Source organism: Carcharhinus amblyrhynchos, chromosome 11, assembly GCF_965287045.1.
Source record: "Carcharhinus amblyrhynchos chromosome 11, sCarAmb.v2.hapA, whole genome shotgun sequence".
Classification (NCBI taxonomy): domain Eukaryota; kingdom Metazoa; phylum Chordata; class Chondrichthyes; order Carcharhiniformes; family Carcharhinidae; genus Carcharhinus; species Carcharhinus amblyrhynchos.
The window spans coordinates 41,202,371-41,229,307 of NC_137334.1; the positions used below are offsets into that span (position 1 = coordinate 41,202,371).

General features: G+C 41.3%; 1 protein-coding gene across 1 annotated transcript in view; it reads left to right on the forward strand.

The window, feature by feature from the left end:
• The window catches only part of prkra (protein kinase, interferon-inducible double stranded RNA dependent activator), a 33,417-nt gene that overhangs the window by 2,419 nt on the left and 4,061 nt on the right, over positions 1–26,937 (forward strand). The window contains exons 2-6 of the mRNA XM_080198908.1: positions 1,385–1,554; positions 16,599–16,701; positions 16,925–17,000; positions 21,925–22,042; positions 25,223–25,344. Coding sequence (XP_080055034.1) covers positions 1,385–1,554; positions 16,599–16,701; positions 16,925–17,000; positions 21,925–22,042; positions 25,223–25,344 — 589 coding nt within the window. The remainder of the gene's footprint in view (positions 1–1,384; positions 1,555–16,598; positions 16,702–16,924; positions 17,001–21,924; positions 22,043–25,222; positions 25,345–26,937) is intronic.

Below are 26,937 nucleotides of genomic sequence, written 5' to 3' on the forward strand. Positions count from 1 at the left end.
TGCAGCAGGTGGTCAGGAAGGCGAATGGGATGCTGGCCTTCATAGCGAGGGGGATTGAATATAAAAGTAGGGAGGTCTTGCTGCAGCTGTATAGGGCATTGATGAGGCCGCAGCTGGAGTACTGTGTGCAGTTTTGGTCGCCGCACTTACGCGAGGATATTTTGGCCTTGGAGGGAGTGCAGAGGAGGTTTACTAGGCTGATACCAGAGTTGAGGGGGTTGAGCTATGAGGAGAGGCTGAATAAACTAGGCTTGTACTCGTTAGAGTTTAGAAGAATGAGGGGAGATCTCATTGAGACGTATAAGATGATGAATGGGATGGATAGGATAGAGCTGGAGAGACTCTTCCCGCTCAGAAAGGACAGTAGGACTAGGGGGCACAGCCTCAAGATAAGGGGGGGGCGGTTTAGAACGGAGTTGAGGAGGAACTTCTTCACTCAAAGGGTGGTGAATCTCTGGAATTCTCTGCCCGTTGAAGTGGTGGAGGCTGCCTCGCCAAATATTTTTAAGACGCTGGTTGATGGGTTTTTGATAAGCGAGGGGATTAAGGGTTATGGGGAGAGGGCGGGAATGTGGAACTGAGCCACGACAGATCAGCCATGATCTTATTGATTGGCGGGGCAGGCTCGAAGGGCTAGATGGCCTACTCCTGCTCCTATTTCTTATGTTCTTACTTTTCTGCACTGAATTTAATGTCACTTTTCCATCCATTGACCAGTCTATTGAAAACGCCCTGTTATCCAGAGCTATTTTCCTCACTATCCAGCACATGGGCAATTTTTGGATTATCTGCAGATTGCATAATCACACCCCGAGATATCTAAACTTTGATATTGATCACAGAAAGCAAGATATGAAATTTGAAGCATCAGCACACCTCGTGAGTTAAATATGAGGAGTTACCAGACTTTCCAATGGGCATCCCAATTGAATACTGTAAAGCCCCATAAAGGCCACTCAGGAATATTGTCAACGTAATGATATTTCAGCTACTGCTAGTAAGTTTTAAACATTAAGTATTGATTGTAATCTGAAGTGGCTATTCTTTCCATTTCTAATTTTATTTTCTTAATTATGCTTCTGCTGCACCTGTTGAAATTTAGTGATAATTGGTTATTTGGAAAGGTCGGTCTTCATCTCTTTTCTCATGGTAGTTTTAGGATGTGTGTTTCAGAGGGATGAATTACTGGAAATTGAATGGGCTATGTAGAATAATATTTGGCTTAGTACAAAACCCAGTAAACAGACGGATAAATTTAAACATTTCAGGTTTGAGGTGGTGGGTTTAGCCAATTTTAAAATTCACAGTATGAGAAGATAACGTGCATTCTTGGAATATTTTCATTTTCTTCCATCATTAAATTTTGTTTATTTCAATCTTCTAGTTTGGATCAAGTGATTGCTTCAAACCCTGGCAAGACCCCCATCAGTCAACTGCAGGAATATTGCACAAAGAATGGTAAAGCCCCCCAGTATGAGCTTGTGAAGTCTGAGGGTCAAGCCCATCTGCCTAACTTCATCTTCAGAGCAACAGTGGGAGAAGTGAGTTGCACAGGTCTGTCAAACATTAGTGTATTTCCCACCCACAACACTCTTTCCATCTGTAATTTAAAGATATAATGCTTCGCATCTATTAAATATTAACACCTTCTGAAAGATACTGCAGAGATCTGTTGCAAATATTTCAGACTTTATAGTAGAATTCACTTGAACTGTGCAATTAGCAATTTTGAACAAAATATTGGCACGAAGTATTGCACACTATTTTAAATGGTGAGAGATGGCAGAACTCCCTGGTACCAAAGTGTGTCCTAGCAACCAAGGATGCATTTCATCCAAACCGTGTAACTTGTAACTAAATAGTGGTAGCAGCATCCTATAGATAGAGCTAAGAAATCCCACAGCCAAGGTGTCAGATTAATGATCTGCAGTACTCCTATGTCAAACGGTTAATGGGCGGATTGTCTCTATGGCTATCCTCATCATCAATGGCAAAACCCAGTCTGTGAATGTGAAAGACAAGAAGCATTCACAACTATCTTCAGCTAGAATTGCCACGTGGATGATCGTAGCCTCTTCCTGAGGTCCCTAGCATTATTGATGGCAGTGTTTAGCCAGTTTAATTCACTCCGTGCGCCATCAAAAAACAAACACAATGGACGCAGCGAAGGTTATGAGCCCCATCGACATTCAGGTTGTAGTGCTGAAGCCCTGTGATCCAGAACTAGTTGCATCCACAGCTAAGGTTTATCAGCACAGCTACTTTCATCTACCTGGAAAAAGAAGGGAAAATTGCTTGTGTACATCCTGCACAGGAAAGGCAAATCCAGCCATCTCTCACTCATCAACATGAAAGTAGCATTGTTGGTGACTTCCCTGAAATGTAATGGGCTCACTTATAAACTGCTCATTAATGTTCAATTTGTGTTCTTTCGTGCTGGTTGGTTTCAGTCCTGTTAACAGCCTTAATCCAAACAGTTGAATTTCAGCCATGAGGTGAGTATGACTGCTCTTGACATGACAGGTGCATTTTGACCAAGTAGGCTCAAAGGAGCTTTGGTAAAACTGAAATGAATGAAAATCTGGGGAAAACTTTGCACTGGTTGGTGTTATTCCTAGAACAAGGGATCATTGTTGGAAACTAATCTCAGTCCCAGGAATCACTGCAGGAGTTCTTAAGAGTAATGATCCAGTGCTACTAATGTCCTTTAGGGAAGGAAATCTGCTGCCCTTACCTGGTCTGGCCTACGTATGACTCCAGAGCCACAGCAATGTGGTTGGCTCTCAACTGCTCTGAAATGTCCTAGCAAGCCATACAGTTGTAACAATTGCTACAAAGTCTCAATAAAGAAATGAAACCAGGCGGATCACTTGGCATTGACCTAAGAATTGGAAAAGACAACAGCAAAACAAATAGCCCTTTCAACCCTGCAGAGTCTCCCTCACTAACATCTGGGGTCTAGTGCCAAAATTGGGAGAGCTGACTCATAGACTAGTCAAGCAACAGCCTGACATGGTCATTCTCACAGAATCATACCTTACAGATAACACCCTAGACACCACCATTACCATCCCTGGATATGCCCTGATCTACCGGCAGGACAGGCACAGTGGTATACAGTCAGGAGGGAGTTGCCCTGGGAGTCCTTAACATCGGCTTCAGAACCCATGGCTTCAGATTAGACATGGGTAAGGAAACTTCCTACTGGTTACCACGTACCATCCTCTTTCAGCTGATGAACCAGTATTTTTCCATGTTGAACAACACTTGGAGGAAGCACTGAGGGTGCCAAGAGTGCAAAATGCATTCTGGGTGGAGGATTTCAATGCCCATCACCAAGAGCACTACTAATCAAGCTGGTCGGTTCCTAAAGAATATAACTGCTAGACTGGGTCTGCAGCAAGTGGTGAAGGAACCAAGAAGAGGAAATAACATCCTTGACTTCATCCTGACCAATTTGCCAGCTGCGGATGCATCTGCCCTTGACAGTATCGGTAAGACTGAACACCGCACAGTCCTTGTGGAGATGAAGTCCTACCTTCACATTGAGGATAACCTCCATCGTGTTGTGTGGCACGATCACTAAGCTAAATGAGACAGACTTCAAATCAATCTAGTAACTCATTGAGTGCTGTGAGCCATCAACAGCAGCAGAATTGTATTCCACACAATCTGCAATCTCATGGCCCAACATATCCCCCATTCAACCATTATCAAGCTAGGGAATCAACCCTGGTTCAATGGAGAGTGCAAGAGGGCATGCCAGGAGTAGCACCAGGCACACCTAAAAATGAGGTGTCAACCTAGTGAAGCTACCAAACAGGTCTACTTGCATGCCAAACAGCAAATGATAGATCTGATCTGTTAGTTGTAGGATCACTTAGCTCTAAGCTCTGCAGTCCTGTCACATCCAGTCGTGAATGGTGGTGGACAATTAAACAACTCACTGAAAGAGGAGATTCCACAAATATCCCCATCCTCAAAGATGGAGGAGCCCAGCACATCAGTGCAAAAGATAAGGTTGAACTATTCACAATAGTCTTCAGCTAGAGGTGCCAAGTGGATGATCCAGTTTGGCCTCCTCCAGTGGTCCTCAGCATCTCGGATGCCAGCCTCCAGCCAATTTGATTCACTCCACGCGATATCGAGAAAAGGTTGGAGGCACTGCATACTGCAAAAACAATGAGCCCTGATAACATTCCAGCAGTAGTACTGAAGACTTGTGCTCCAGAATTTGCCGCTCCCGTAGCCAAGCTCTTCCAGTGCAGTTACAACACTGGCATCTACCCAACAATGTGGAAGATTTGATTTGTTATTGTCACATGTATTAACATACAGTGAAAAGTATTGTTTTTTGCACGCTATACAGACAAAAAATAGCGTGCATAGGGAAGGAAATGAGAGAGTGCAGAGTGTAATGTTACAGTCGTAGCTAGGGTGTAGAGAAAGATCAACTTAATGCAAAGTAAGGCCATTCAAAAGTCTGACAACAGCTGGGAAGAAGCTGTTCTTGAGAAGGTTGGTATGTGACCTCAGACTTTGTATCTTCCCGAAGGAAGAAGAGAGAATGCCCAGGGTGCTTGGAGTCCTTAATTGTGCTGGTTGCTTTGCTGAGGCAGGGGGAAATATGGACAGTCAGTGGATGGGAGGCTGGTTCGCGTGATGAATTGGGCTACATTCATGACCTTTTGAAATTTCTTGCAGTCTTGAACAGAGCAGGAGCCATACCAAGCTGTAACACAACCAGAAGGAATGCTTTCTATGTTGCATCTGTAAAATCTGGTGAGAGTTGCAGCTGACATGCTAAATTTCCTTAGTCTTCTGAGAAAGTAGAAGCATTGGTGGGCTTTCTTAACTACAGTGTTGACATGTGGGTACCGGGACTGGTTGTTGATCTGGACACTTAAAAAGTTGAAGCTTTTGACCCTTTCTACTTTGTCCCCATTGTTGAAGACGGGTATGTTCTCCTTTACGCTTCCTGGTATCAATGACAATCTCCTTTGTCTTGTTGACGTTGAGGGAGAGATTATTGTTGCTGCCCCAGTTTGCCAGATTCTCTATCTCATTCTTGTACTCTGTCTCATCGTTGTTTGAGATCTGTCAGCAAACTTGAAAATCGCATTGGAGGGGAATTTGGCCACACAGTCATGGGTGTAGAAGGAGTATAGTAGGGGGCAGAGAACACAGCTTTGTGGGCACCGGTGTTGAAGATGATCATGGAAGTGGTGTTGTTGCTTATCCTTACTGATTGTGGTATGTGAGTTAAGACGTACAGGATTGACCTGTACACAAACAGCAGGACAAATCCAACCTGGCCGATTACCCCCAAACAGTCTACTCTGGATCATCAGTAAAGTGATGACGGGTAATCACAGTGCTATCAAGCACCTGCTCAGCAATAACTGCTCAGTGACGTCCAGTTTGGGTTTAGCAGTGTTGCGGGAATGTTGACTGATGATTGCACATTGTTCAACTCCATTCTAAATTCCTCATAATGATGTCATCCGTGCATGCATCAAGACCAAGGCATCATCCAGGTTTGGGCTGATAAGTGGGAAGCAACATTAGTGCTGCACAAGTGTCAAACAATGACCATCTTTAACAAGGGATACTAGCCAATGACCTTTGACATTCAGTGGCATTATCATCAACATCCTGAGGCCACCATTGACCAGAAATTTAACTTAATTAGCCATGTATGTACTGTGGCTACATAATTGGGTAATTAAGTGATAAGTGACTCAATTCCTGACTCTTACAAGCATCTTCACTGGTTAATAAGCACAAGGCAAAAGTGTGATGGAGTGTTCTCCACTTGGCTGGATGAGTGCAGTGCCAACAACAGTTGAAGTTTGCAATTCAAGACAAAACGCCCTGCAGGATTGGCACCCAGACCTTCACCTTGAACATTTACTCCCTCCACCACCTATATACTATAGCTGCTGTATGTGCCAGTTGTAGAAACTGCTAAGACTTCTTGCAAGCCTGCAGCTCGGCTACCTAGAAAGAAGAACAGCTGGTACGTAGTAACCTCTAAATATGCTCCCAAGGTGCACGCTATTCTGACTACGTTGTCGTTCCTTTTATTATTGCAGGGTTAAAATCCTGAAATTCTCCACCTGGCATCGTTGGGAATGATATCATATCTTTTGTGTTATTTGCCAGGCTTAGCTGCTGAGCAAATTGAGCCTTTTTTCTGTCGGTCACAAGTAATGCTTACATTAATGCTGCAGTGAAGTTACTGTGAAACTCCCCTAGTCTGTTCGGGTCAATGTACCTAACCAGCGTGTCTTTCACACTGGGGGACGAAACTGGAGCACTTGGAGGAAAGACCTGTAGACCTGGGAAAAACGTGCAAACTCCACAAAGACAGTGACTGAAGCGAATCGAACCTGGGACCCTGGCACTGAGGTGGCAGTGCTAACCACTGTACCACCCTGAAGTTTATAAGAATGAGTGATCTGATTGAAACATACAAGATCCTGAAACAGCTTGATAGGGTAGACACAGAGATTGTTTCTGCTGGTCGGGGAATCTAAAACGTGGACAGTCTTGGGATAAAGGCCGAGCATTTATGACTAAGATGAGGATAAATTACTTAATTAAAAAGGTTGTTAATCTTGGGATTCCACTTACCCAGAAGGCTGTAGATGCTCCAATACTTAATATATTTAAGTCTGAGACAGACATTTTTTTTGCCTCTAAGGGAATCCAAGGCTTTGAAGAACAAGCAAGGAAGTGGAATTGACGCTCAAGACCAGTCATGATTGAATTGAATGGTGGAACATTCAATTTAATTCAATTTAATGTCGGATATTAAAGATAGGGTAGAAGATGAGGGCCTAAATGCGATTACTATCAATAGAGAGGTAGTGCTTGATTGACTAATGGAACTGAAGGTGGACAAGTCCCCAGGACCAGATGGAATGCATCCCAGGGTTCTGAAAGAAATGGCAAAGGTGATAGCGGATGCCTTAGTAATTATTTTATCAAAATTTGCTGGACTCCGGGAAAGTGCCGGAAGATTGGAAAACGGCTAATGTTACACCGCTGTTTAAAAAAGGTAGCAGACAAAAGGCAGGGAATTATAGGCTGGTTAGTTTGACGTCTGTAATTGGAAAAATGCTAGAATCCGTCATCAAAGAAGAAATAGCGAGGCACCTAGAAAAGAATGGTTTGATCAAGCAGACACAGCACGGATTCATTAAGGGGAAGTCGTGTTTGACGAATTTATTGGGTTTCTGAGGATGTGACTAGTGCAGTAGACAGAGGGGAACTGGTAGATATGATGCTTTTAGATTTCCAAAAGGCGTTTGATAAGGTGCCTCATAAAAGGTTGCTACAGAACGTTAGGGTGCACAGAGTTGGGGGTAAGGCGTTAGCTTGGATAGAGGATTGGCTGCCTAATAGGAAGCAGAGAGTTAGTATCAATGGGTGCTATTCTGGTTGACGGTTGGTGACTAGTGGAGTGCCGCAGGGATCGGTGCTGGGGCCTCAACTGTTTGCCATTTATATAGATGATCTGGAGGAGGGGGCTGAGTGTAGGGTGATGAAATTTGCTGATGACACGAAGATGAGTGGAAATGCAAATTGCGTGGAGGGTGTGGAAAGTCTGCAGAGGGATCTGGATAGGCTGAGCGAGTGGGCGAGGACCTAGCAGACAGAGTATAATGTTAGCAACTGTGAGGTTATCCACTTTGGCAGAAATAATAGTAGGAGGGATTATTATTTAAAAGGCGAAAAGCTGCAGCATGCTACGGTGCAGAGGGACCTGGGGGTCCTTGTGCATGAGTCTGCAGGTGCAGCAGGTGATGAAGAAAGCGAATGGAATGTTGGCCTTTATAGCGAGGGGGATAGAATATAAAAGTAGGGAGGTCTTGCTGTAACTGTACAGGGTACTGGTGAGGCCGCAGCTGGAGTACTGTGTGCCGTTTTGGTCGCCGCACTTGCGGAAGGATATATTGGCCTTGGAGGGAGTGCAGAGGAGGTTCACGAGGCTGATACTGGAGATGAGGGGGTTGGCCTATGAAGAGAGACTAAATAGACTGGGTCTGTACTTGTTGGAGTTTAGAAGGATGAGGGGGGAACTTATAGAGACATATAAGATAATAAAGGGGATAAATAGGGTAGAGGTAGAGAGATTCTTCCCACTTAGAAAGGATACTAGGACTAGAGGACACAGCCTCAAGATAAGTTGCGGGGGGGGGGCGCAGTTTAGATCAGAGTTGAGGAGGAACTTCTTCAGTCAAAGGGTGGTGAATCTCTAGAATTCTCTGCCCGTTGAAGTGGTGGAGGCTACCTCGCTGAATATGTTTAACTCACGGGCAGATAGGTTTCTGATAGACAGGGGAATTAAGGGTTATGGGGAGAAAACGGGAAAGTGGAACTGATCCACTTCAGATCAGCCATGATCTTATTGAACGGTGGGGCAGGCTCGAAGGGCTAGGTGGCCTACTCCTGCTCCTATTTCTTATGTTCTTATAACATGCTTGATGGGCTAGGCACTACTATTGTTGTTTTCTAATGTTTTTCTGGATAGCCTTTTGTCTTCCACTCTTAATGAACTTGAGCTCTCTCAAACTACTCTATACATTATCTTAACTTGCACCAACTCTTCTTCAGCCACCACAAGTGGTCGTTGATCTACTATGGCTCTTTGGTCTACTCGTACCTTGACTCATCTTCATTTGAAATTCTTTCCTTGCCTCACTGAATAGTGTGTATGCATCCTGCAAACTTGGAAGTGTTGGCATGGAGCTCTGAAGCCTGTTTGTGACAATGACTGAATCAAATTACAGAACTGAATTAGTTAAATTACCTTGAATCACAACATGGAAGTTTGAATTACATATTCTAGTCTAGTTGTTAGGTGTCCCCCTTTCAAGTATACAAGAATAAAGACTTAACTGCAATTATATAGGGCATTGTGAAAGCCACACCTGGGTACCATGAGTGGATTTAATCTACCTAAGGAAGGGTATACTTGCCTTGAAGTAAATTTAACAAAAGTTCAGTGCACTAACTTTGGCATGAAGGGATTAACCTTTTGAGGAAAAATTGAGTAGATTCCCTAGAATTTAAAAGGATGAGGTGTGATACAGTTGGGCTTGACAGGATTGATGTCGGGAGGGTGTTTCCCTTAGTTGAGATGTCTAGAACATGAGATTACGTTCTCAGACTAAGGAGTCGGCTATTTAGCACCATGATGTGAAGATTCTTTACCCCAGCGAGAATATTCAGGACAGAGATTGCTAGATTTTTAGATACGAAGGGGGTTCGGGGAATATGGGAACAGTACAGGAATGTGGAATTGAGACAGAAGATCAACCATAATCTTACTGAATATTAAAACCAACTCTTAAGGGCTGAGTGATCTACCGTCTCCTGTTTCTTTTTGTTCATAAATCCAAACATTGCTTGTGAAATGCTGCATACCTGGGCCACATGAAAATCTTCCCACAGCTACGAGGCCCTGGGATACCACCTGCAGTATTTCTACACCTCTCACTATCTTTATTTCCCACCACCAGATTACCTAATGTTCTCACTAATAATGCTGAAGATTACCAGAGCCCATGTCTCATTATTGAGCTTCGGTTAACTCAATTTGTCTTTCTAACCATGTAATCTTCAAAAGAATTATTTCTATTTTCTAACTGTATTCTTATCTTCAACCAATCTTCTGCATTGAAATTGGCATTTGACTTTCAACTCAGAACTTGCACCGACACACCGTTACAAGTTGTACTCTTATCTGCATTCTGTCTTTGTTTCCCCCCGACTAATTTATTTTATTCTTCAGTTAAGCATTATCACTACCATATTCAGAAATCAGTTATTCTGTGCATCCCACCTCTCATCCAAGTGGCGTTGTATTCACATTTTCTGCACACTTTGATTTGACATTTATTGTATACAGTACTCCTCCCAAAACTGCTGCATCTACATTTGTCACCTCACCTTAATGTGATGCATTATGTCGTGCCATAGGAAATCAACGACTAGTACAAAAATGGCATATCTAATGGCTGTCACACTTCAGATATTACAATTTTTTGAGGGGGTGTATGTATATAAAATCTCATCCAGCACAACAGCAACACTGGAAGTTTTACGAACAAGGTTTGTTACATTTACTTGACCCAAATATTCTTCACATTCCTCATAACTGACCAATACTCTCTAGCAGAAAAAGAGAAGCCAGTTTCTGATCTTTCTCCAAGACAGAAGGCAAGAATTTACAAGCAACCATCAACGTTGAGAATCAAGAGACTAATGAACCTTTCTAAAGGCTGGCATTATCCTTAAAGATAAAAACTTCTTTTAACAACCAAATTTAGCCTTAAATTCAAATCCCAAGGTCAATTTAAGTCCATTCTCCAGTTGGTAGCTGAGCAGTTAGAAATAATTTCTGTTTTGCTCTAGCCGTTTTCTGACTGCTATACTATGTAATGTGTAATGCAACATTGATGGATTTTTGGAAACGTTTGCCTTCTAACTTCGGGAAAGACCAGGAAATGTCTTTTTTCCTCTAGAAAAAAGTAATCAACTGTAATGCACATTAAAATAAATGGGACAACAGAGGTAACAAATTTTTTTGTGCATGACATTTCCAATGCAGAAGGAATACCCTAAACTTTTGTACCCAAGAGCAAACTCATTGATACAAATACTTTACATATATACATGCGGAACAACACACACGTCATAAGAGTGTACCACTAAATTACTTTGAGAAACACCATAGGAAATCTGATTGTCAAGTTTCATATTGATTGGTTAATTTGCTTTGGCATAGTGCTTTTACTGAACTACATATCCCAAGGCATTTCAGAAACATAGGTAGGGTTTTCCAGCCCTTCCTGCTGGTGGCATCTTCCAGTTCCATCAAAGGTCCCTCCCCGCTACACCTCGATTTGTTCCATGGTGGCAGGGTGGCCATGCCATGCAAAATGCTGTAGATTTCAGAGCGACTGGAAAATCCCATCAGTGGCCAACAGTGAGCTTTGCCATAAGAAAAAACACCACAGGTGGGGGGAGAAATCCCAGCAATATAAAAATGGACCTTAAGCCAAAGGGGAAGATGTTGGGAGGAATGACCAAAAGCCTTGCTAAAGAGTTTGTCTTTAAGGCTTAGGAGAGTGGAGACCGATTGTCAACAAAATTAGAGAATGAATTTCGTGGTGTTGGGCTTAGATGACTGAAGGGTTGGCTAATCATTTTGATTTTGAAACACAAGGCGGAGAAGAAGTACAAAGGGTGAACTTGGAAGAACAGAAGATTATGGAGGAAATATCTGTTTTCTTTTAAAAGAAAGGTTGAAGCCGTGAAGGGTGGTAAATTAAGAGGATTAAAATTTTAAAATAGTAGGCTTTGAGAGGGCTAGGAACAAATGAAGCTCAGCAAGGACAGGGACATTCAGCAAACAGCCAAAGCAAACAGGGTTAAGAACATAGGAGCTATTCAGCCCATTAAATCTGCTCCACATTCAAATAGATCATAATTGATCATTTTATCTGTCATTCCACCCCCTCCTCCCCTTGCTTTATCCCCATATCCCTTGATGTTATTAATATCTAATGATCGGTTTTGAATATGATTGAGATTCTGCAGCCTTTTGGGGTAGAGAATTCCAAAGATTTAACACCTTTTGAAACATGTCACTCTTCCTCATTTCAGTGTTGAATGGCCTGCCCCTTATTATGAGACTGTGTCCCCTCACCAGCCTGGGGAAACATCCTATCTACACTCAATTTCTGAAGAGAATTTTTGGTGTTGCAACAAAAGTATCAGTTGTAACTTATCAAACATTTCTTCATCCAATCCTGGGGTATGCAAATTGGCTCTGGGATCCTTGTATGGCAAGAGATGCAAATAACATAACGTGATTCAAAAGACCTACTGCATGATTCTGTATGAATCAATATGTGAAATACATCAGTGTCACATTCACTATCGAAGATGAATGAGAATCGCTCCAGCAATAGGGGGAGACAACACACTGACCACATTCTATAACAGATGGTATGGACTGGTTGGAATTGACTGAAACAAGTACCTGGTGCACTCTGGCAATGGCAAAACGTAAGGTAGCCACCATGCAAACTACAAAGACCATTTGCTCCCAAGACAATGTAACAACAGTTTTTTTTCCTAAGGAAATCCCATGCAGCCAAAAGAAATAGAGACAGCCCCATCACATGAAATTTTCAAGACCTATCCTTATATTGTGTTGATTTAAGTTTTCATTATCAGGGCTAACAGGTCAGCAGGTCATGCTTGCATTTAGCTAGCATTTCCATGTAAGTGTCGATTGAATACAGATATTAGTCTGTGACACTGACACAACTAAAGCAGAAGATCAAGACAGGAATGGGCAGTGCCATTTTACCATTGATTGTACTTGTTTGAGAACATTTCACTATCTAAAAAAGTCTTGAAAATACTTTAAGATTGCAAAATGACCCAACTTACTTTAAAACTCTTTGAAAGTAGTTTACTGTGCTAGGCAGCTACTAGTAACAACTGCAATGTAAAATTTGTTCTGAAAAGAGCTGTTGTTACCTTAGAAGAACTAGTGGGCTTGAACGTTTTGGGCAGTGCATCCCGCCTCTCATCTGGAGGAATGAGCAGAAGTGACAAATGATATGAATTGGAGGATGGGAACATGTGTGGGAACTCAATACTGATTGGTCAGACTATTGTGTTTGCAATAGGTCAGTTGGTACCTGTGAACAGACCTGCTTCTGATTGGTCAACTGTACAGAATGGTTGGTAATGTGTTTCTTGAACAAGAATGGTCAGATGCCATTGACGAGAAAATCTTGGGGGAGAGTGTGGTATTAGTAGATTGATGTCTCGTATGCCAGTGCATGATGGATCAGGCTAGACTTTGGCCACTGGATGTGGTGGTTGGAAGTGTTTGTTGATAACTGACTTTTCCCATTCACCATGTTTCATGTTATGTGCGACTACTGTGTATGCTGTGGCATGTCTCCCCACTAATGGGCAAATCCACATATGATGTCTCCAACTCAAACATTTCTTTAAGAGGACACAGCAAACCTCAATCAACACACGGTGTCAGTTCCAACATTGAGTCAATCTTCACCAATGTTCCCATTCCAGAAGATTGTCTTATCATCAGACAGTGTTTGGAAGATGACATCTCCTTGCCTAACAGAATTGTGATATCATTGAATCAAATTAAATCTTCTATACATTTGCCTAAATTTAACATCATTCCAAATTCAAACAAACAAATGGTGTTGCTATGTGATCTCCATTGCCAGTAGCCAGTGCTAACATCTAGTTAAAACAAACAGCATTTCAATCAGCTAGACTTCAACCTAAGCTCTGATTTTGGTAATTCAAGTATCTGTCAGTGTGAGTAGACTTATGGAATCATAAAATGGTTACAGTGTACAATTTGGCCCATCATATCTGCTGGTTCCCTGAAGGTGCAATTCACCGAGAAGTGCTCTCCCACCGTCTCCCTCAAGTCGTGTACATTCTTCCTGTTTGGATAATCCACTTCCCACTTGAATGCCTCAATTGAACCCGTCTCCACTTCTCAGGAAGTGGATTCCAAATCTTTACCTATCACTGCATGAAAATGTTTTTCCTGTAGTCTCAATTGCTTCTTTTGCCAATTATTTGAAATCTCTGCCCCTCCACCAATGGAGCCAGTTTCTCCCTATCAACTCTCTCCAGATGTCTCATCTCAAATTAAATCTCATCTCCAAGCAGAACATCCATCCTAAGGCGCAGTGCCTCAGACAGAATGTAGTGCTCCATTCGAGGCTGAACCAGGATTTCATACAGATTCAACATAACTTCCTTGCTTTTGTACTCTGCCATCGATAAAGCCCAAAATGCTGTATGCTTGATTAACTGCTCTCTCAATCTGTCCTGTCACCTTCAATGATTTCTGCACACATTATGCACTCTACATAGAGTGCTGGCTGGGGTGATAAACTTGGCATGTGATGGAATACTCTCCATTTGCCTGGATTAATTATAGCTCCAAAAGTTTCTCAAAGCTTGACACCATCGAAGACAAAGCAGCCTGCTTGATTGACACCCAATTCACAAACATTCACTCCATCACTAAGAACAGTGGCAGCAGTGTGTGCCATCTACGACATGCACTACAGCAACTCACTAGGGCTACTTATACGGCACCTTCCGTATAATAATTATAACCATCATTCAGTTAATGGTAGGGCATTGGGGAGAGCTATAAGAACAAAGAGATCTAGAGGTACAGGTTCATAGCTCCTTGAAAGTGGATAGTGTAATGAAGAAAGCATTCAGGATGCTTGGTTTCATTGGTCAGAACATTGAATACAGGAGTTGGGACATCTTGTTGAAGCTGTACAAGGCATTGGTAAGGCCACAACCTTGAATACTGTATACAGTTCTGGTCAACCTATTATAGAAAGGATACTATTAAATTAGAGTACAGAAAATATTTGCTAGGATGCTACCAGGACTTGATGGATTGAGTTATAAGGAAAGACTGGATAGACTGGGACTTTTTTCTCTGGCGTGTAGGAGGCTTAGGGGTGATCTTATTGAGGTATAAAATAATGAGGGGCATAGATCAGCTGGATAGTCAATATCTTGCCCAAAAGTAAGGGAGTTTAAAACTAGACTCATAGGTTTAAGGTGAGAAGGGAGAGATACAAAAGGGTTCAGTGGGGTAATTTTTTTCCACACAGAGGGTGGTGAGTGTCTGGAACAAGCTGCCAAAGATAGCTGTAGATGTGAGTACAATTTTGTCGTTTTAAAAGCGTTTAGACAGTTACATGGGTAAGATGGGTATAAGGGCCAAACATGGGCAATTTTGGCCAGCTTGGAGGTTTTAAAAAAAGGGGTGACATGGGCAAGTTGGACCGAAGGGCCTGTTTCCATGCTGTAAACCTCTAAGACTCTATGAGCACTATCATCTAAAAGGACAAGGACAGCAGGTACAGGGGAATACTGCCACCTGGAAATTCACTTCCAAGCCACTTAGCATCCTGAGATGATGTTCACCTCAAGGCAAATAGAGATGGGTAATAAATGTTGGCCTAGCTAGTGATGCCTGCATCTTATGAATGAATTTAAAAAAAGACTGTAGCAGGGCACTTGGAAAATTTCAGGGTAATCAAGCATAATCGAAAGGAAATCGTGTTTAACAAGTTTATTGTTGCTCTTTGCAGAGGTAATATATGCAGTGGATAAAGAGAAGCTGGTGTATGTGCTGCATTTAAATTTCTAGAAGGCATTTGTCACATCAAATATTGTTGTGAAAAATATAAGCCGGGGTGTAGGGGGTAGCATATTGACATGGTTAGAAGACTAGCTAACACGAAACAGAGTCGACACAAATAGGTCATCTTCTGATTGGCAAGATGTAATGAGGGATGTGCCACAGGGATCAGTGCCTCAACTTTTTCCAGTTTATATAAATGATTTGGATGAAGGGGCTAAAGGTCTGGTTGCTAAATTTGGTAATGACAATGATAGGTAGGATCATAAAATGTAAAGAGGATAATGCCATTTTTCTCGCCTGCTATCAGCCTTTGCTGATATTCAGGAAAATTTTACCCTTTAACATAAATGCAAAGCAGTGGACATTTAATTCTAACAGACACTGAAGAAACTCCACTCCACCCTTCATACCCAAAAAGATTTTAAAAAATCTCAACAAAACCAGGAATTGACAGCATAACATGTGACTGCGATTGTGTATAACTATCTCTTTCACATATTCCAATCATTCCTCCAGATGACGGCAGGGTACATGGCTCGAAACATTGAAGCCGAAGAGTTCTTCTAAGTGCTTTCTTTGTGCCAATAATTACTTTTTTTATCACGTTTTGGTAACTTGATATCAGTTGTTTTGTTTCATTGTTTTGACCAAAAATAAGGCAGTATTGATATTAATTTGTATTTGCACCGTATTCTAGTACTAGAATTGTCTATTGTAAAAGTTATATTATAGTAATGTGACCAAACATTGTTTTACCATCCCATCACTTGTAAATTGTGTAGCTGACTAGACCGATTGACTATACTATTACAATCATTGGCAAATTGAACAATGGCCAAAATTTTCTGAGTCCATCATGGTGGGACCCACCATTAGAAATTTAGCAGGCCTGCCAAAACTCCATTGACTTCCAGCAAGATTGGATGATCCCAGCAATGGGTGGAGCCAGAAAATCCCACCTTGTCACTTTTATTTATAAAACCCACATTACTTCTTGCTCCAAATGGGACATAAATCCTGGGTAGTATTTTGAATCCATTGGAAGTAAAGGAATAATAGGACAAACATGTGAATTGCCACACTATCAATCACAGTAGAATTGATTACATGTATGTAATATTGATATAAAGCATAATTATATGTGCTGATGCTGTGTATACCTTTTAATTGCATTCTGGGCTTTGTCTACATTCTCTTTGCATCCAGGATAGATGAATGTAACCTTGTTTTATTCAGTGATATATATTTTTATAATGAATATCCTAACAATTAGAGTTTTTAAAAACTATGGTCAAATATTTCCATCCCAAATAGATAATTAGTATTTCCATGGTTGTAGGCCAGGGTCAAAGCAAGAAGGCTGCAAAACACAAAGCAGCAGCAGCTGTCCTTGCTGTTCTGAATGGAGGAAATCTGCAAGACTCTGTATGTGATGGCATAAGGTGAGCAGGCGGTTAGATTTCATAAATTACTGATTATTTAATTTGCACTCTTACTGTGTAGTTAACATCTGACCAAATGCAGAGCACATTTCTATTTATTGAAATTTTTTGCTTTTAACAGTACAAGAGATCAAAATGTTTAAAAAAGAAATGAAGTACCATAATGCTTTATTCCTGGACTGGATGTTTTATGAAATACATATATCAGTTACTCTCTTTTCAGCTATGCTTTGCCAAATTCTGAACCCATTACCTCAAAGCAGCCACACAATCCTCCCAACCCTATTGGTACACTTCAGGTGAGATGAGGATAGTCCTCTTTCTTTCATATAATTTATGGTTTTAATTGTAATCTGTTTGCTCTATGACTGCATTGGTGTTTTTTGGTGCAATTCATTTGGGATTATTATAGCAGTTGTAGTGTCAGGTGGAGTATAAATCAGGAAACTAAAGATGCATATAACAGGAAGTTGGCTTAATTTTCATATTGACTGAGGAAGCCAAATTTTCAGTAATAATCAACTTTATGGAAATATACAAGATAATTTTCTAGATTAGTGTGTATATAAGCTGTCAAGGTACCGCCTATTTTAAATCTGAAATTGTGTACAATGAGAGGATTAATTAATCTTGTAGTTAAAAACCTGTAAGGACTAGTTAGCATAATATGATAGAATTTTATATTGAATTGGAGAGTGATCTCGTCAAATCTAAAACGAACATCATAAATCTGAGTAAATCAAATTATGTAGGTATGAGGAATGAGTTGTCTAAAATAGATTGGGAAACTAGATTAAAATATATGATGGATGATAAACAATGATAAACATTTAAAAAATTAAGTTATAATTTGCCACAAATATGCATTCCCTTAAAGAATAAAAACCCAAAGGAAAAGTAGCCCGATCATGGTTAAGGGGAAAAGGGAGGAACTTATTAAGTTGCCAGAAAGAGTAGCAAGCCTGAGTATTGGGAGGATTTTAGAATTCAATGAAGAGTGACAAATTGATAAAGGAGCAAATAGAATATGAAAGCCTACAAAGAGACTTACGGTTGAAATTTCATTGCTGGCACAGGAACACAAAGTCCAATATTTGAGGTGGTGGCCAATCTAATAGATTCTGAGGCTGGAGGGTTAATAAGTGGACTACAACCCTGAAAGCCCACTGTCTGTTGTCGGAAATGCTGATATTAGTAAGGCCATATGGATAGAACTCAGGAACAGGAGCAATAGCACTGTTGGGGTTGTACTACAGACCCAACAGCCAGTGTGAAGTGGAGGAACTGATATGTCAGCAGGTTATGGGAAAATGGAAAAACAGCAGGGTTTTGTGATGGGCAATTTTAATTTCCCCAACATAGACTGGAATTCCTTTAGTGCTAGGGATTTGGACGGGGCAGAGTTTGTTCATTGTGTTCAAGAGACAATATGTAGGTAGTCCAACGTGGGAAGGGGCTATCTTAGACCTGGTTCTGGGAAATGAGCCCAGACAGGTGATAGATGTCTCAGTGGGGGACCATTTTGGGAACAGTGATCACAATTCTAAGTTTCAAGATACATGTAGAAAAGGTTAGAAGTAGTCCCAGAATGAAAGTATTGAACTGGAGAAAGGTTAAGTATGACGATATTAGGCATGTTAAGATAGAAAGAGAGGAAATATTGGAGGTTTTGAAAAATTTTAAGGGCCAGATAGTGTATGCCAGAATGCTGAGAGGGGCAAGGGAAGAAATTGCTGAGGCCTTGGCCAAAATCTTTGTACCCTCTTTAGCCAGGAGCAAGATACCAAAGCATTGGAGAACAGCTAACATTGTCACTTCTGCCCTTCTTAAAGAAAGAAACAATCTGGGAAATTATAGGCCTGTGAGCCTTACATCAGTGATGGAGAAATTATTGGAGAAGATGTACGCACATCTGGAAGAGAATAAGCTTATTAGCATTGGAAACATGCTTTCATGAAGGGGAGGCTGTGTCTCACAAACTTCCACTTTCGAGGAAGTGACAAGAAAAATTGATCGGGGCAGTGGATGTTGTATACGTGGACTCTAGTAAAGCCTTTGATAAGGTCCCTCATAGCAGGCTGAAGTCGTACAGAATCTGAGCTGAACTGGTAAGATGAATACAAAACTGGCTTGGGTATAGAAAGTAGTAGAAATGCAAGGGTCCTTTTCTAACTGGAGATCTGTGATAAGTGGTGTTCCACAAGGCTGAGTGCTGGGGCTCTGTATTTGGATGGAAAATGAACGATCTGTTTTAGCCAACTCATTCCCCATACCTATGTAATTCCTTTGTAAACAAGGTAATTTTTTAAAATGGTGAGAGACTGATAAATGTTGGTATTCAGAGAGACTTTAGTGTCCCTCAGTTTATATGAGGAGGTAGGACCTCAGACAGGCAAACCAACAAAATGAGAAGGTAGGATCTGAGGCAGGCAAACCAATAGTTTACCACTATCAGCTGAATTGTAAGTCAGCACCATGATCCCCCATAACCCCACTTCGAGGAAGAGGGAAAAGAGGATACAATAGACCAGTTTACCTGAGATCAGTAGCTGTGAAAGTGTTAGAATATATTTTTAGGCCTATGGTAATGGAACACTTCGGGAATTATAGTAAGATTAGACCAAGTCAACATAGATACAGGAGAATAGTTTGCCTAATGTATTGTTTTCGGGGGTTGGGATTAACAGGGTAAATGAGGGACAACCAGTGGATGTGGTGTATTTGGATTTTTAAAAAGCATTCAATACTGTACCATACAAGACTTTATTGGACAAAATTGGGGCTCCTGGGATTGGGGTAGTATATTAGCATCAATTGAGGATTGATTAACGGACTGAAAACAAAGTAGCAGCCAATAAAAAAGTAATTTTCAAATTGACATGCTGTAATCAGCTTGGGGGGGAGGGGTGGTGGTGGGGTACTGCAAAGATCATCTATTTACAGAATATATTGATGACTTAGCTGAGGGGCCTGAGTAATATATCCAAATTTGCTGACAGAGCAAAGTTAAGTGGAAAAGTAAACTGTTGGGAGGATATAAAGAGGCTGCAAAGGGATTGAAACAGGTTGAGTGAGTGAGCAAAAACATGACAGATGGGATGTAATGTGGAGTTATTTACTTTGGAAGGAAAATAAACAAGGTAATATTTTTAAATGGTGACTGAAAAATGTTGGTATTCAGAGGGACTTTGGTGTCCTTGTATCATCAAAGTTAACATGCAGGTAACAGCAAGGAGTTAGGAAAACAAATGGTACCTAAGGCCAGGGTATTCATGTCTGTGTTTGAACAGAGGCAGCGGATTTATAAATGGTAGTTGGGACTTGTTCTGCGATTTCTGCCTCTGTTCCTATCATGTGGGATTTTTATGGCTCCAGGATAAGGGTATGGTACCAACTCCCTGCTCAGTAATCGTACCCATGCCTATTCATTGCTGCAGTGGGCATTTTAGAGCCCTACTATTTCATGGAGCCAGGCCTGTTTTGTTAGGAGACACGTTCATGGCACCTTAGGAGTTGTGAACTACAGGGGACTCCCGTTCCAAAAAGGGGAACCAAACAGTCAAATCACCTGCTGCTGAAATTCATTCATTAACAGGCTTTGAAATAGAAAAATATCTGTTCTTTTAGTTTCAATAATTAGATGTTGTATTATATCAATTGTGTTTTTACTTCAGTAATTGATCACAAGGCTCTGTCTTAAAAAATTAAGTTGACCATTACATTGATGAGCATTGTGTAAGTGTTGATTTGCATTAGTGTTCTTCCCATTAGGAAATATGCTCTTGTGCATTAAAAACTGAAGATGATTCTGCTTGGAATCTCTGGTGTAATAAATCTGAAATGAGTTAAATGTTCAGAGCCCTTTAAAGGTAGTAAAAAACCTTCAGCAATTGTCAGGAAAACACCAGTTTTTCAGTAGGCACCATTGAGTTGAAATTGTTTGTTTTGATAACTGAGCACACTGAAAGCTTGGCTGAGTTTTAAAAGTCCAGTGCCATTTATCTCAACAGGTGCTGTTTTGGCATTTTGACAATTTTAAGAAGCTATTAAAGGATGATGTGGTTAATGAAATCAGTGTTTTTTTTACAATAGATTGACCACTTGAGGGGATTTAATGGAAATTATTTTTAGTATGTTTTGTTTGAATTAGTTTTTTTTTGAATAGTCATTTCAGAGATATCCTGAAGTCTGTTCATATTGGATACTGGTGAGTTGTATTGAAGGTTGGAAAGGGCCATGAGAATTGAGGGGCAAGGAGGCAATAAGGGGGTATGGGAACGTGAAGGCATGGAGAGTGATTGGAGGACCAATAGTCTTTAATACAACTGGAGCAAAATCCTAGAGAAAGAAGCAGTTCTTAACAGTCCTCTTCACATTTGCAGGCCTCTGTGGCTGACACTGAACTACTTCAGGAGATAAGAAACCTGACTACAATCTGCCGCTGGCTATGCAGAACAAAAATATGTTAGGCGGAGATCCTTTAAAAGAGTCTGTTGGGTTGAGAAGTCTTCCAATTCCACCTGCCTGCTGCCTCCATGAAAATCCAGCTCAAAGCCCTTATTACAAAAGGGTTCAAATATAATAGTAAAGACAGTCTTATTGTGATTAAATAAGGCCTTTGTGAGATCACACCTAGAGCCCTCTATGTAGTTTTGGACCAATTACCTAAGGTGGATATACCTGCCTTGGAAGAAGTGCAGTAACACCACTAGATAATTCCTGGGATGCGAGGATTATCCTGAGGGGAGAGAGCTAACTAGAACTAGATCCCTTGGAATTTAGAAGAATAAGAGGAAGAATAATGAAACATAAAACTCTGAAAAGACTTGATTGGGAAATGTTGGCAGGATCTTGCCCCTGGCTGGGGAACTAGAACTAAGGGCCACAATCTTTGGAATAAGGAGTTGACCATTTAGGACTGGGAAGAGAAATTTCTTCACTCAAACATTTCTGGAACTTTCTAACTATTGGTTGTTCAATCATAAACCATAATAAAGACAGAGATTGACTGTTTTGGATTCTAGGAGATTGAGAGATATGGGGATAGTGTGGGAAAATAGACTTGAGGCAGAAGATTAGCCACAGGAGAACAGGCTCAAAGAACTGAATAACTTACTCCTGTTCCCACTTTTATGCCTTTATTTTCAGTAATTCATTGCAGTAGCAGTTAGTTCAGGCTTTCTGAGAATTGTACAGCCAGACAACTAACATATGGTTTACTAGGAATTGGTTGTGCGGAAAGGGTGGAGACTTCCAGATTACAGCATTGCTGAAGAATCGGGTCCAGCTCACAAGAAAGAATTTACAGTGACTTGCACAGTAGAAAAGTTTGTTGAAACAGGTATGAATCATGAATATTATATGTTTAAAGTTTATTAATGTCACAAGTGGGTTTATGTTAACAGTGAAGTTACTGTGAAAATCCCCTAATTGCCACTTTCTAGCTGTTTGGGTACACCAAGGGAGAATTCAGTATGGCCAATGCACTGAACAGGCATGTCTGTCAGACTGCGGGAGGAAGCCCATGCAGACATGGGGAGAATGTACAGACCTTGCACAGATTGACCCAACCTGGGAATCAAACCAGGCTCCCTGGCGCTGTGAGGCAGCAGTGCTAACCACTGTGCCAACATGTGCAAGTCCAAGTTGAGACTTTGGCATATCTCTAATTGAGAAGATGTTTGTAATTTAGTATATATTCTTAAACCATTGATTATAAAATAATTATCTAAGTTAAATTTACATTAATTAAATGTTTTTGTAATTTCATCTTGCTGTTAATGTGTTTCAGTGGCAAGATTAGCATTTATTGCCCACCCTTGAGGAGGTGCTGGTAAGCTGCCTCTTGAGCCACTGCAATCTTTGTGTAGGTACACTCTCAGTGCAGGATGAGAACCATGACGAATGTGCAGAAATCAAATATTTCAGTTGTTTTGTACAGAATTGTTACAGCGTAGGAAGCTGTTTAGCCCTTCATATCTGCACTGACTCTCCGAATGAGCAACTAACTCCCCTAGTTCCATTTTCCCACCTCCCTGTAGACCTGCACATTCCTCCTTTTCAAATAACAGTCCAATTCCCTTTTGAATGTTTCAGTTGAACCTGCCTTCACCATACTCTCAGGCAGAGCATTCCAGATTGTAACCATTTGCTCTGTGGACAAGCTTTTCCTCATATCACTTTGCTTCTTTTTCTAATTACTTTAAACCTGTGCCCTCTCATTCTTGATCCTTTGACCGGTGGGAACAGTTTCCGGCCATTCACTCTGTCCAGACCACTAATGATTTTGAATACCTCTATAAAATCTTCTCTGTGTCTTTGTCAATATGCTGCTCCTGCATCCACTCTAAGTTCTGTCCCATGTGGTTCTACATATGGCCAATCGAAGAGCTCGTGTTTAAAGCTGTGAGCCATGGTGGCACATGAGCTGAATTACGTCCTCAATTCTAATCCCTAATTCTGCACTGCCTCTGGGAACTTTAATACTTTAGTACACATCTGTTGCTGCTGGGCTAAGTAAAGCCTTTATTTAAGGTGCTGCACCTATGCACAGCTGAGCACGGCTGCGTTTTTTTTTAATTGGTTCCGTCACAGGATGGAACTTGAGTGGCTAGGCCAGTATTTATTGTGCATCCCTAGATTGCCCTTGAGAAGGTCTGTCCTCCATCCTCTGAAGAGGACCCTCCATTGCTACCTCCTCTTGCATTATGGTGCCATATCTTCACCAGTGTCATCCTACTTAACTGCCTGTAAGGATCACCAATGTGTGTGTGTGTGTGCATGGGTGGGAGGTATGTCAGCATAATGTGATGGTGCTGGCTGTGCTGTTTTGGTTTCTTGCAATGGCCCCTGTGCATTTATAGGACTCGGGTTCCTCCCCCATGCCAGAACCTCTGGGAGATACGAGAGGAAATCATGAGGCAACCTGTAATAGCAGATCCCTCTTAGTGCAGAGATTCCCAATGCAGTTGGACCTTTGACACACTGTCAGATGGCAAGCAGTGAATTCCATCCCCATAATCTACAGATTGTAATAATTTTTCATCCTCACATCCAGATATCATAGAATTTAGGGCATAGAGGCAGGCCTTTAGACCCAAACTGGTCCATGCCAACCAAAATGCCCATGTAAGCTAACCCCATATGCCTAAATTGGGCCCATATCCTGCCAAACCTTTTCTATCCATGTTTCTGTCTAAATGCCTTTTAAATGTTGTCAGTGTCCCTGCTTCAACCATTTCTTCTGGCAGCTCATTCCACCCTCTGTGTAAAAAAAAAAAGTTGCTCCTTGGGTCCCCATTAATTCTTTCCCCTTTTAACTTAAACCTATGCCCTCTAGTTCTCGATTCCCCAAGCCTGAAAGCGTATTCACCCTATCCATGCCTCTCGTGATCTTATACACCTCTATAAGATCACTTCTCAATCTCCTATGTTCCAAAATAAAAGTCTTAACCTCTCCAAGCTCTTTCTACAACAGTCCCTTGAGTCTTGGCAACATCCATGTAATGTCCATCCTTTCTCCCTGAATTGTTTCTGCAAGGTCTCCCTGTCTATTTCCATGGCTTCCTCCTCCATGACAGTTACAGTGTGGAAATGGGACACTCTTCTAGTCAGAACACTCTCCCTGGCATTGTGAGCCCTCTTCTCCCGCAAGGACAACAGAGAGATAAGGTTCTGTTGGCCTTTCTGACCAGTGTCAGTGGCTTTGACCTAAGCTGCATGTATCAGTGCTGGCAAGTTCTCAACTGCAGAAGGGCTCTGAACTTTGCTGAGAAATCAGCAAGTATCCTAGACACTCGTTCCTCTCGTTCAGGAGCAAAATTTGCTCATTTGTCTGCTGGAGGTTGAGAACCCAGACTTTGTCATTAGGGTCTAAAGTTGAATTAACTTTGCCTGGACAAAGAAAGTCATTGAACCTTTTATGGGGCTGGACCTAGTTCTTATGGACCACAAATCTGCTGACTGTCTCAGCCATGCCATTTGTTTTTGTCTTGGTGGCCTCCTTCCATATTCCAAAAAAGGGGACCTCCCCCTTCCCTCATAATTTCCAGGAAGACCTCAAAATCAGCATTGGAGAAAAGGGCTGCCCTACTCCAGATGTCAAACCTGTCCTCCTGACTCCCTGATGGCGCATGCATCTTTTCTCTCAAATAGTAGCCACTACAATGGCTGCCACAATGGCTTTTAACAGGGCCTGCACTTGGAATCCCACTTCTGTCCTGCTCAGCACCAGAAATCACAAACTGTGAACACTCACTCCCAACCCAGGCTGGGGCCAGGACCAAGAAACAGTCCCAACATTGGCATCCTGACCCAGGAAGGAAAATCCTGCCTGATTCACTTCTGTATTAAAAGCAGTAAATAAACTTACATTGATGAGCAAAGTAATTGTATATGATGCTGATTTAAAAAAAAAACTAGACTGTTAAGAAATTAGAAGATATAAATTGAAACTTTAAGCAACAATGTATTGAAACATACAATTATCACTGAAGTGTGAATTTTTAATTCTTATGTATAGGTTGTGGCACTTCAAAAAAAATGGCAAAGCGTAATGCTGCAACAAAGATGGTTGCCAAACTACAGAATATTCCCGCAGGCTGGAAACAGGGAGATAATGTCAATGCTGATATTATTTCATTGGTAAGAGTATGATAAAGTTTGCAGCAAGAGGTTCACGTTTAGATAAATTTATAGCAGTTTGGGAGATGGTCACAGTTCTAACAAAAGTTGAAATCCGAGACTGTTTGACATTTACCTACCTCAAGCAAGGAACTTGAATGGATGGTGATATTAAAAATCTAGAAAAGCGTAAATCAATTTGATAGTTGAAAAAGTTAAAATTTTCAGCTTCGAAATGATTTGTTATTGCCACATGTATTAGTATACAGTGAAAATATTATTGTTTGCATGCTGTACAGACAAAGCATATCATACATAGAGAAGGAGAGAGTGCAGAATGTAGTATTACAGTCCTAGTTGGGTATGGAGAAAGGTCAACTTAATGCAAGATAGATCCATTCAAAAGTCTGTTGGCAGCAGGAAAGAAGCTGTTCTTGAGTCAGCTGGTACCTGACCTCAACTTTTGTATCTTTTTCCTGACAGAAGAAGGTGGAAGAAAATATGTCTGAGTTGCATGGACTCCTTAATTATGCCGGCTGCTTTGCTGAAGCAGTGGGAAGTGTAGACAGAATCAATGTATGGGAGGTTGTGGTGTGAGTGCAAGTGTCAAAAAGTGTTGCCATCTTGGATGTAATTTGGAATTAGCTTGCATGCTATTTATGTCACCATGGTAACTGAACATAAGATTATGACAAAGGTTACTTGCCTTTGACTTTTACCTCCACAATCACTCGAGTCCTATTTCCAGATTTGTGACTGCTTCTAGTGTTCTGCAAATTGTTCATAAGACCCCAAGAAATTTTGCTTGGTTTCTGACTGATAAGTCTGAGTGTGCTGCAACTGCAATGTGGTGTCTCAGGCTTTGCCTTTTCGAGAATATTCCTCATCTCTGGCTAGGGGAATACAAACTTAAATTTGAATGCCACTGGAAAATAAGCTGGCATGTTGCCTTAAGTTGTGACATTAACATTAGGGAGGTTCTGGCAAGTTGGAGAGTGAACCACTCTAATTACAGGATAACACTAGAAGTGAGAGTTGCGACTGATTCACGTGGATTTATTAGGAGGTAGAGTATGCTGAATCCAAACCATTGGAGAGATTTAATGAATATTATTTAAAAAACAATATAAACCAGGACTTTCCACATCCTTTGTCTTTGTGGGCCACTTAAATATGTATGATAGATTTGATAAAGTTGATATTTAAAGTTTGTTTATTTATTAGTCACAAGTAGGCTTACATTCATGCTGCAATGAAGTTATTGTGAAAATCTAGTCACCACACTCCGGCGCCTGTTCAGGTACACTGAGGGAGAATTTAGCATGGCCAACTAGCACATCACTGGACTGTGGGAGGAAACTGGAGCACCCGGCGGAAACCCACGCAGACACAGGGAGGACGTGCAAACTCCACACAGACAGTGACCCAAGCCAGGAGTCAAACCTGGGTCCCCAGTGCTGTGAGGCAACAGTGCTAACCACTGTGCCACCGACTGATACTTGATTAATTATTGTAAATTACCAATATTAATATGATTTAGGACCCACCTAGCAGGATAGATTTTCAAGCCTCTGAGCCCTCAAAATTCGAACAGCAGGATCCAGCAGAGTAAGA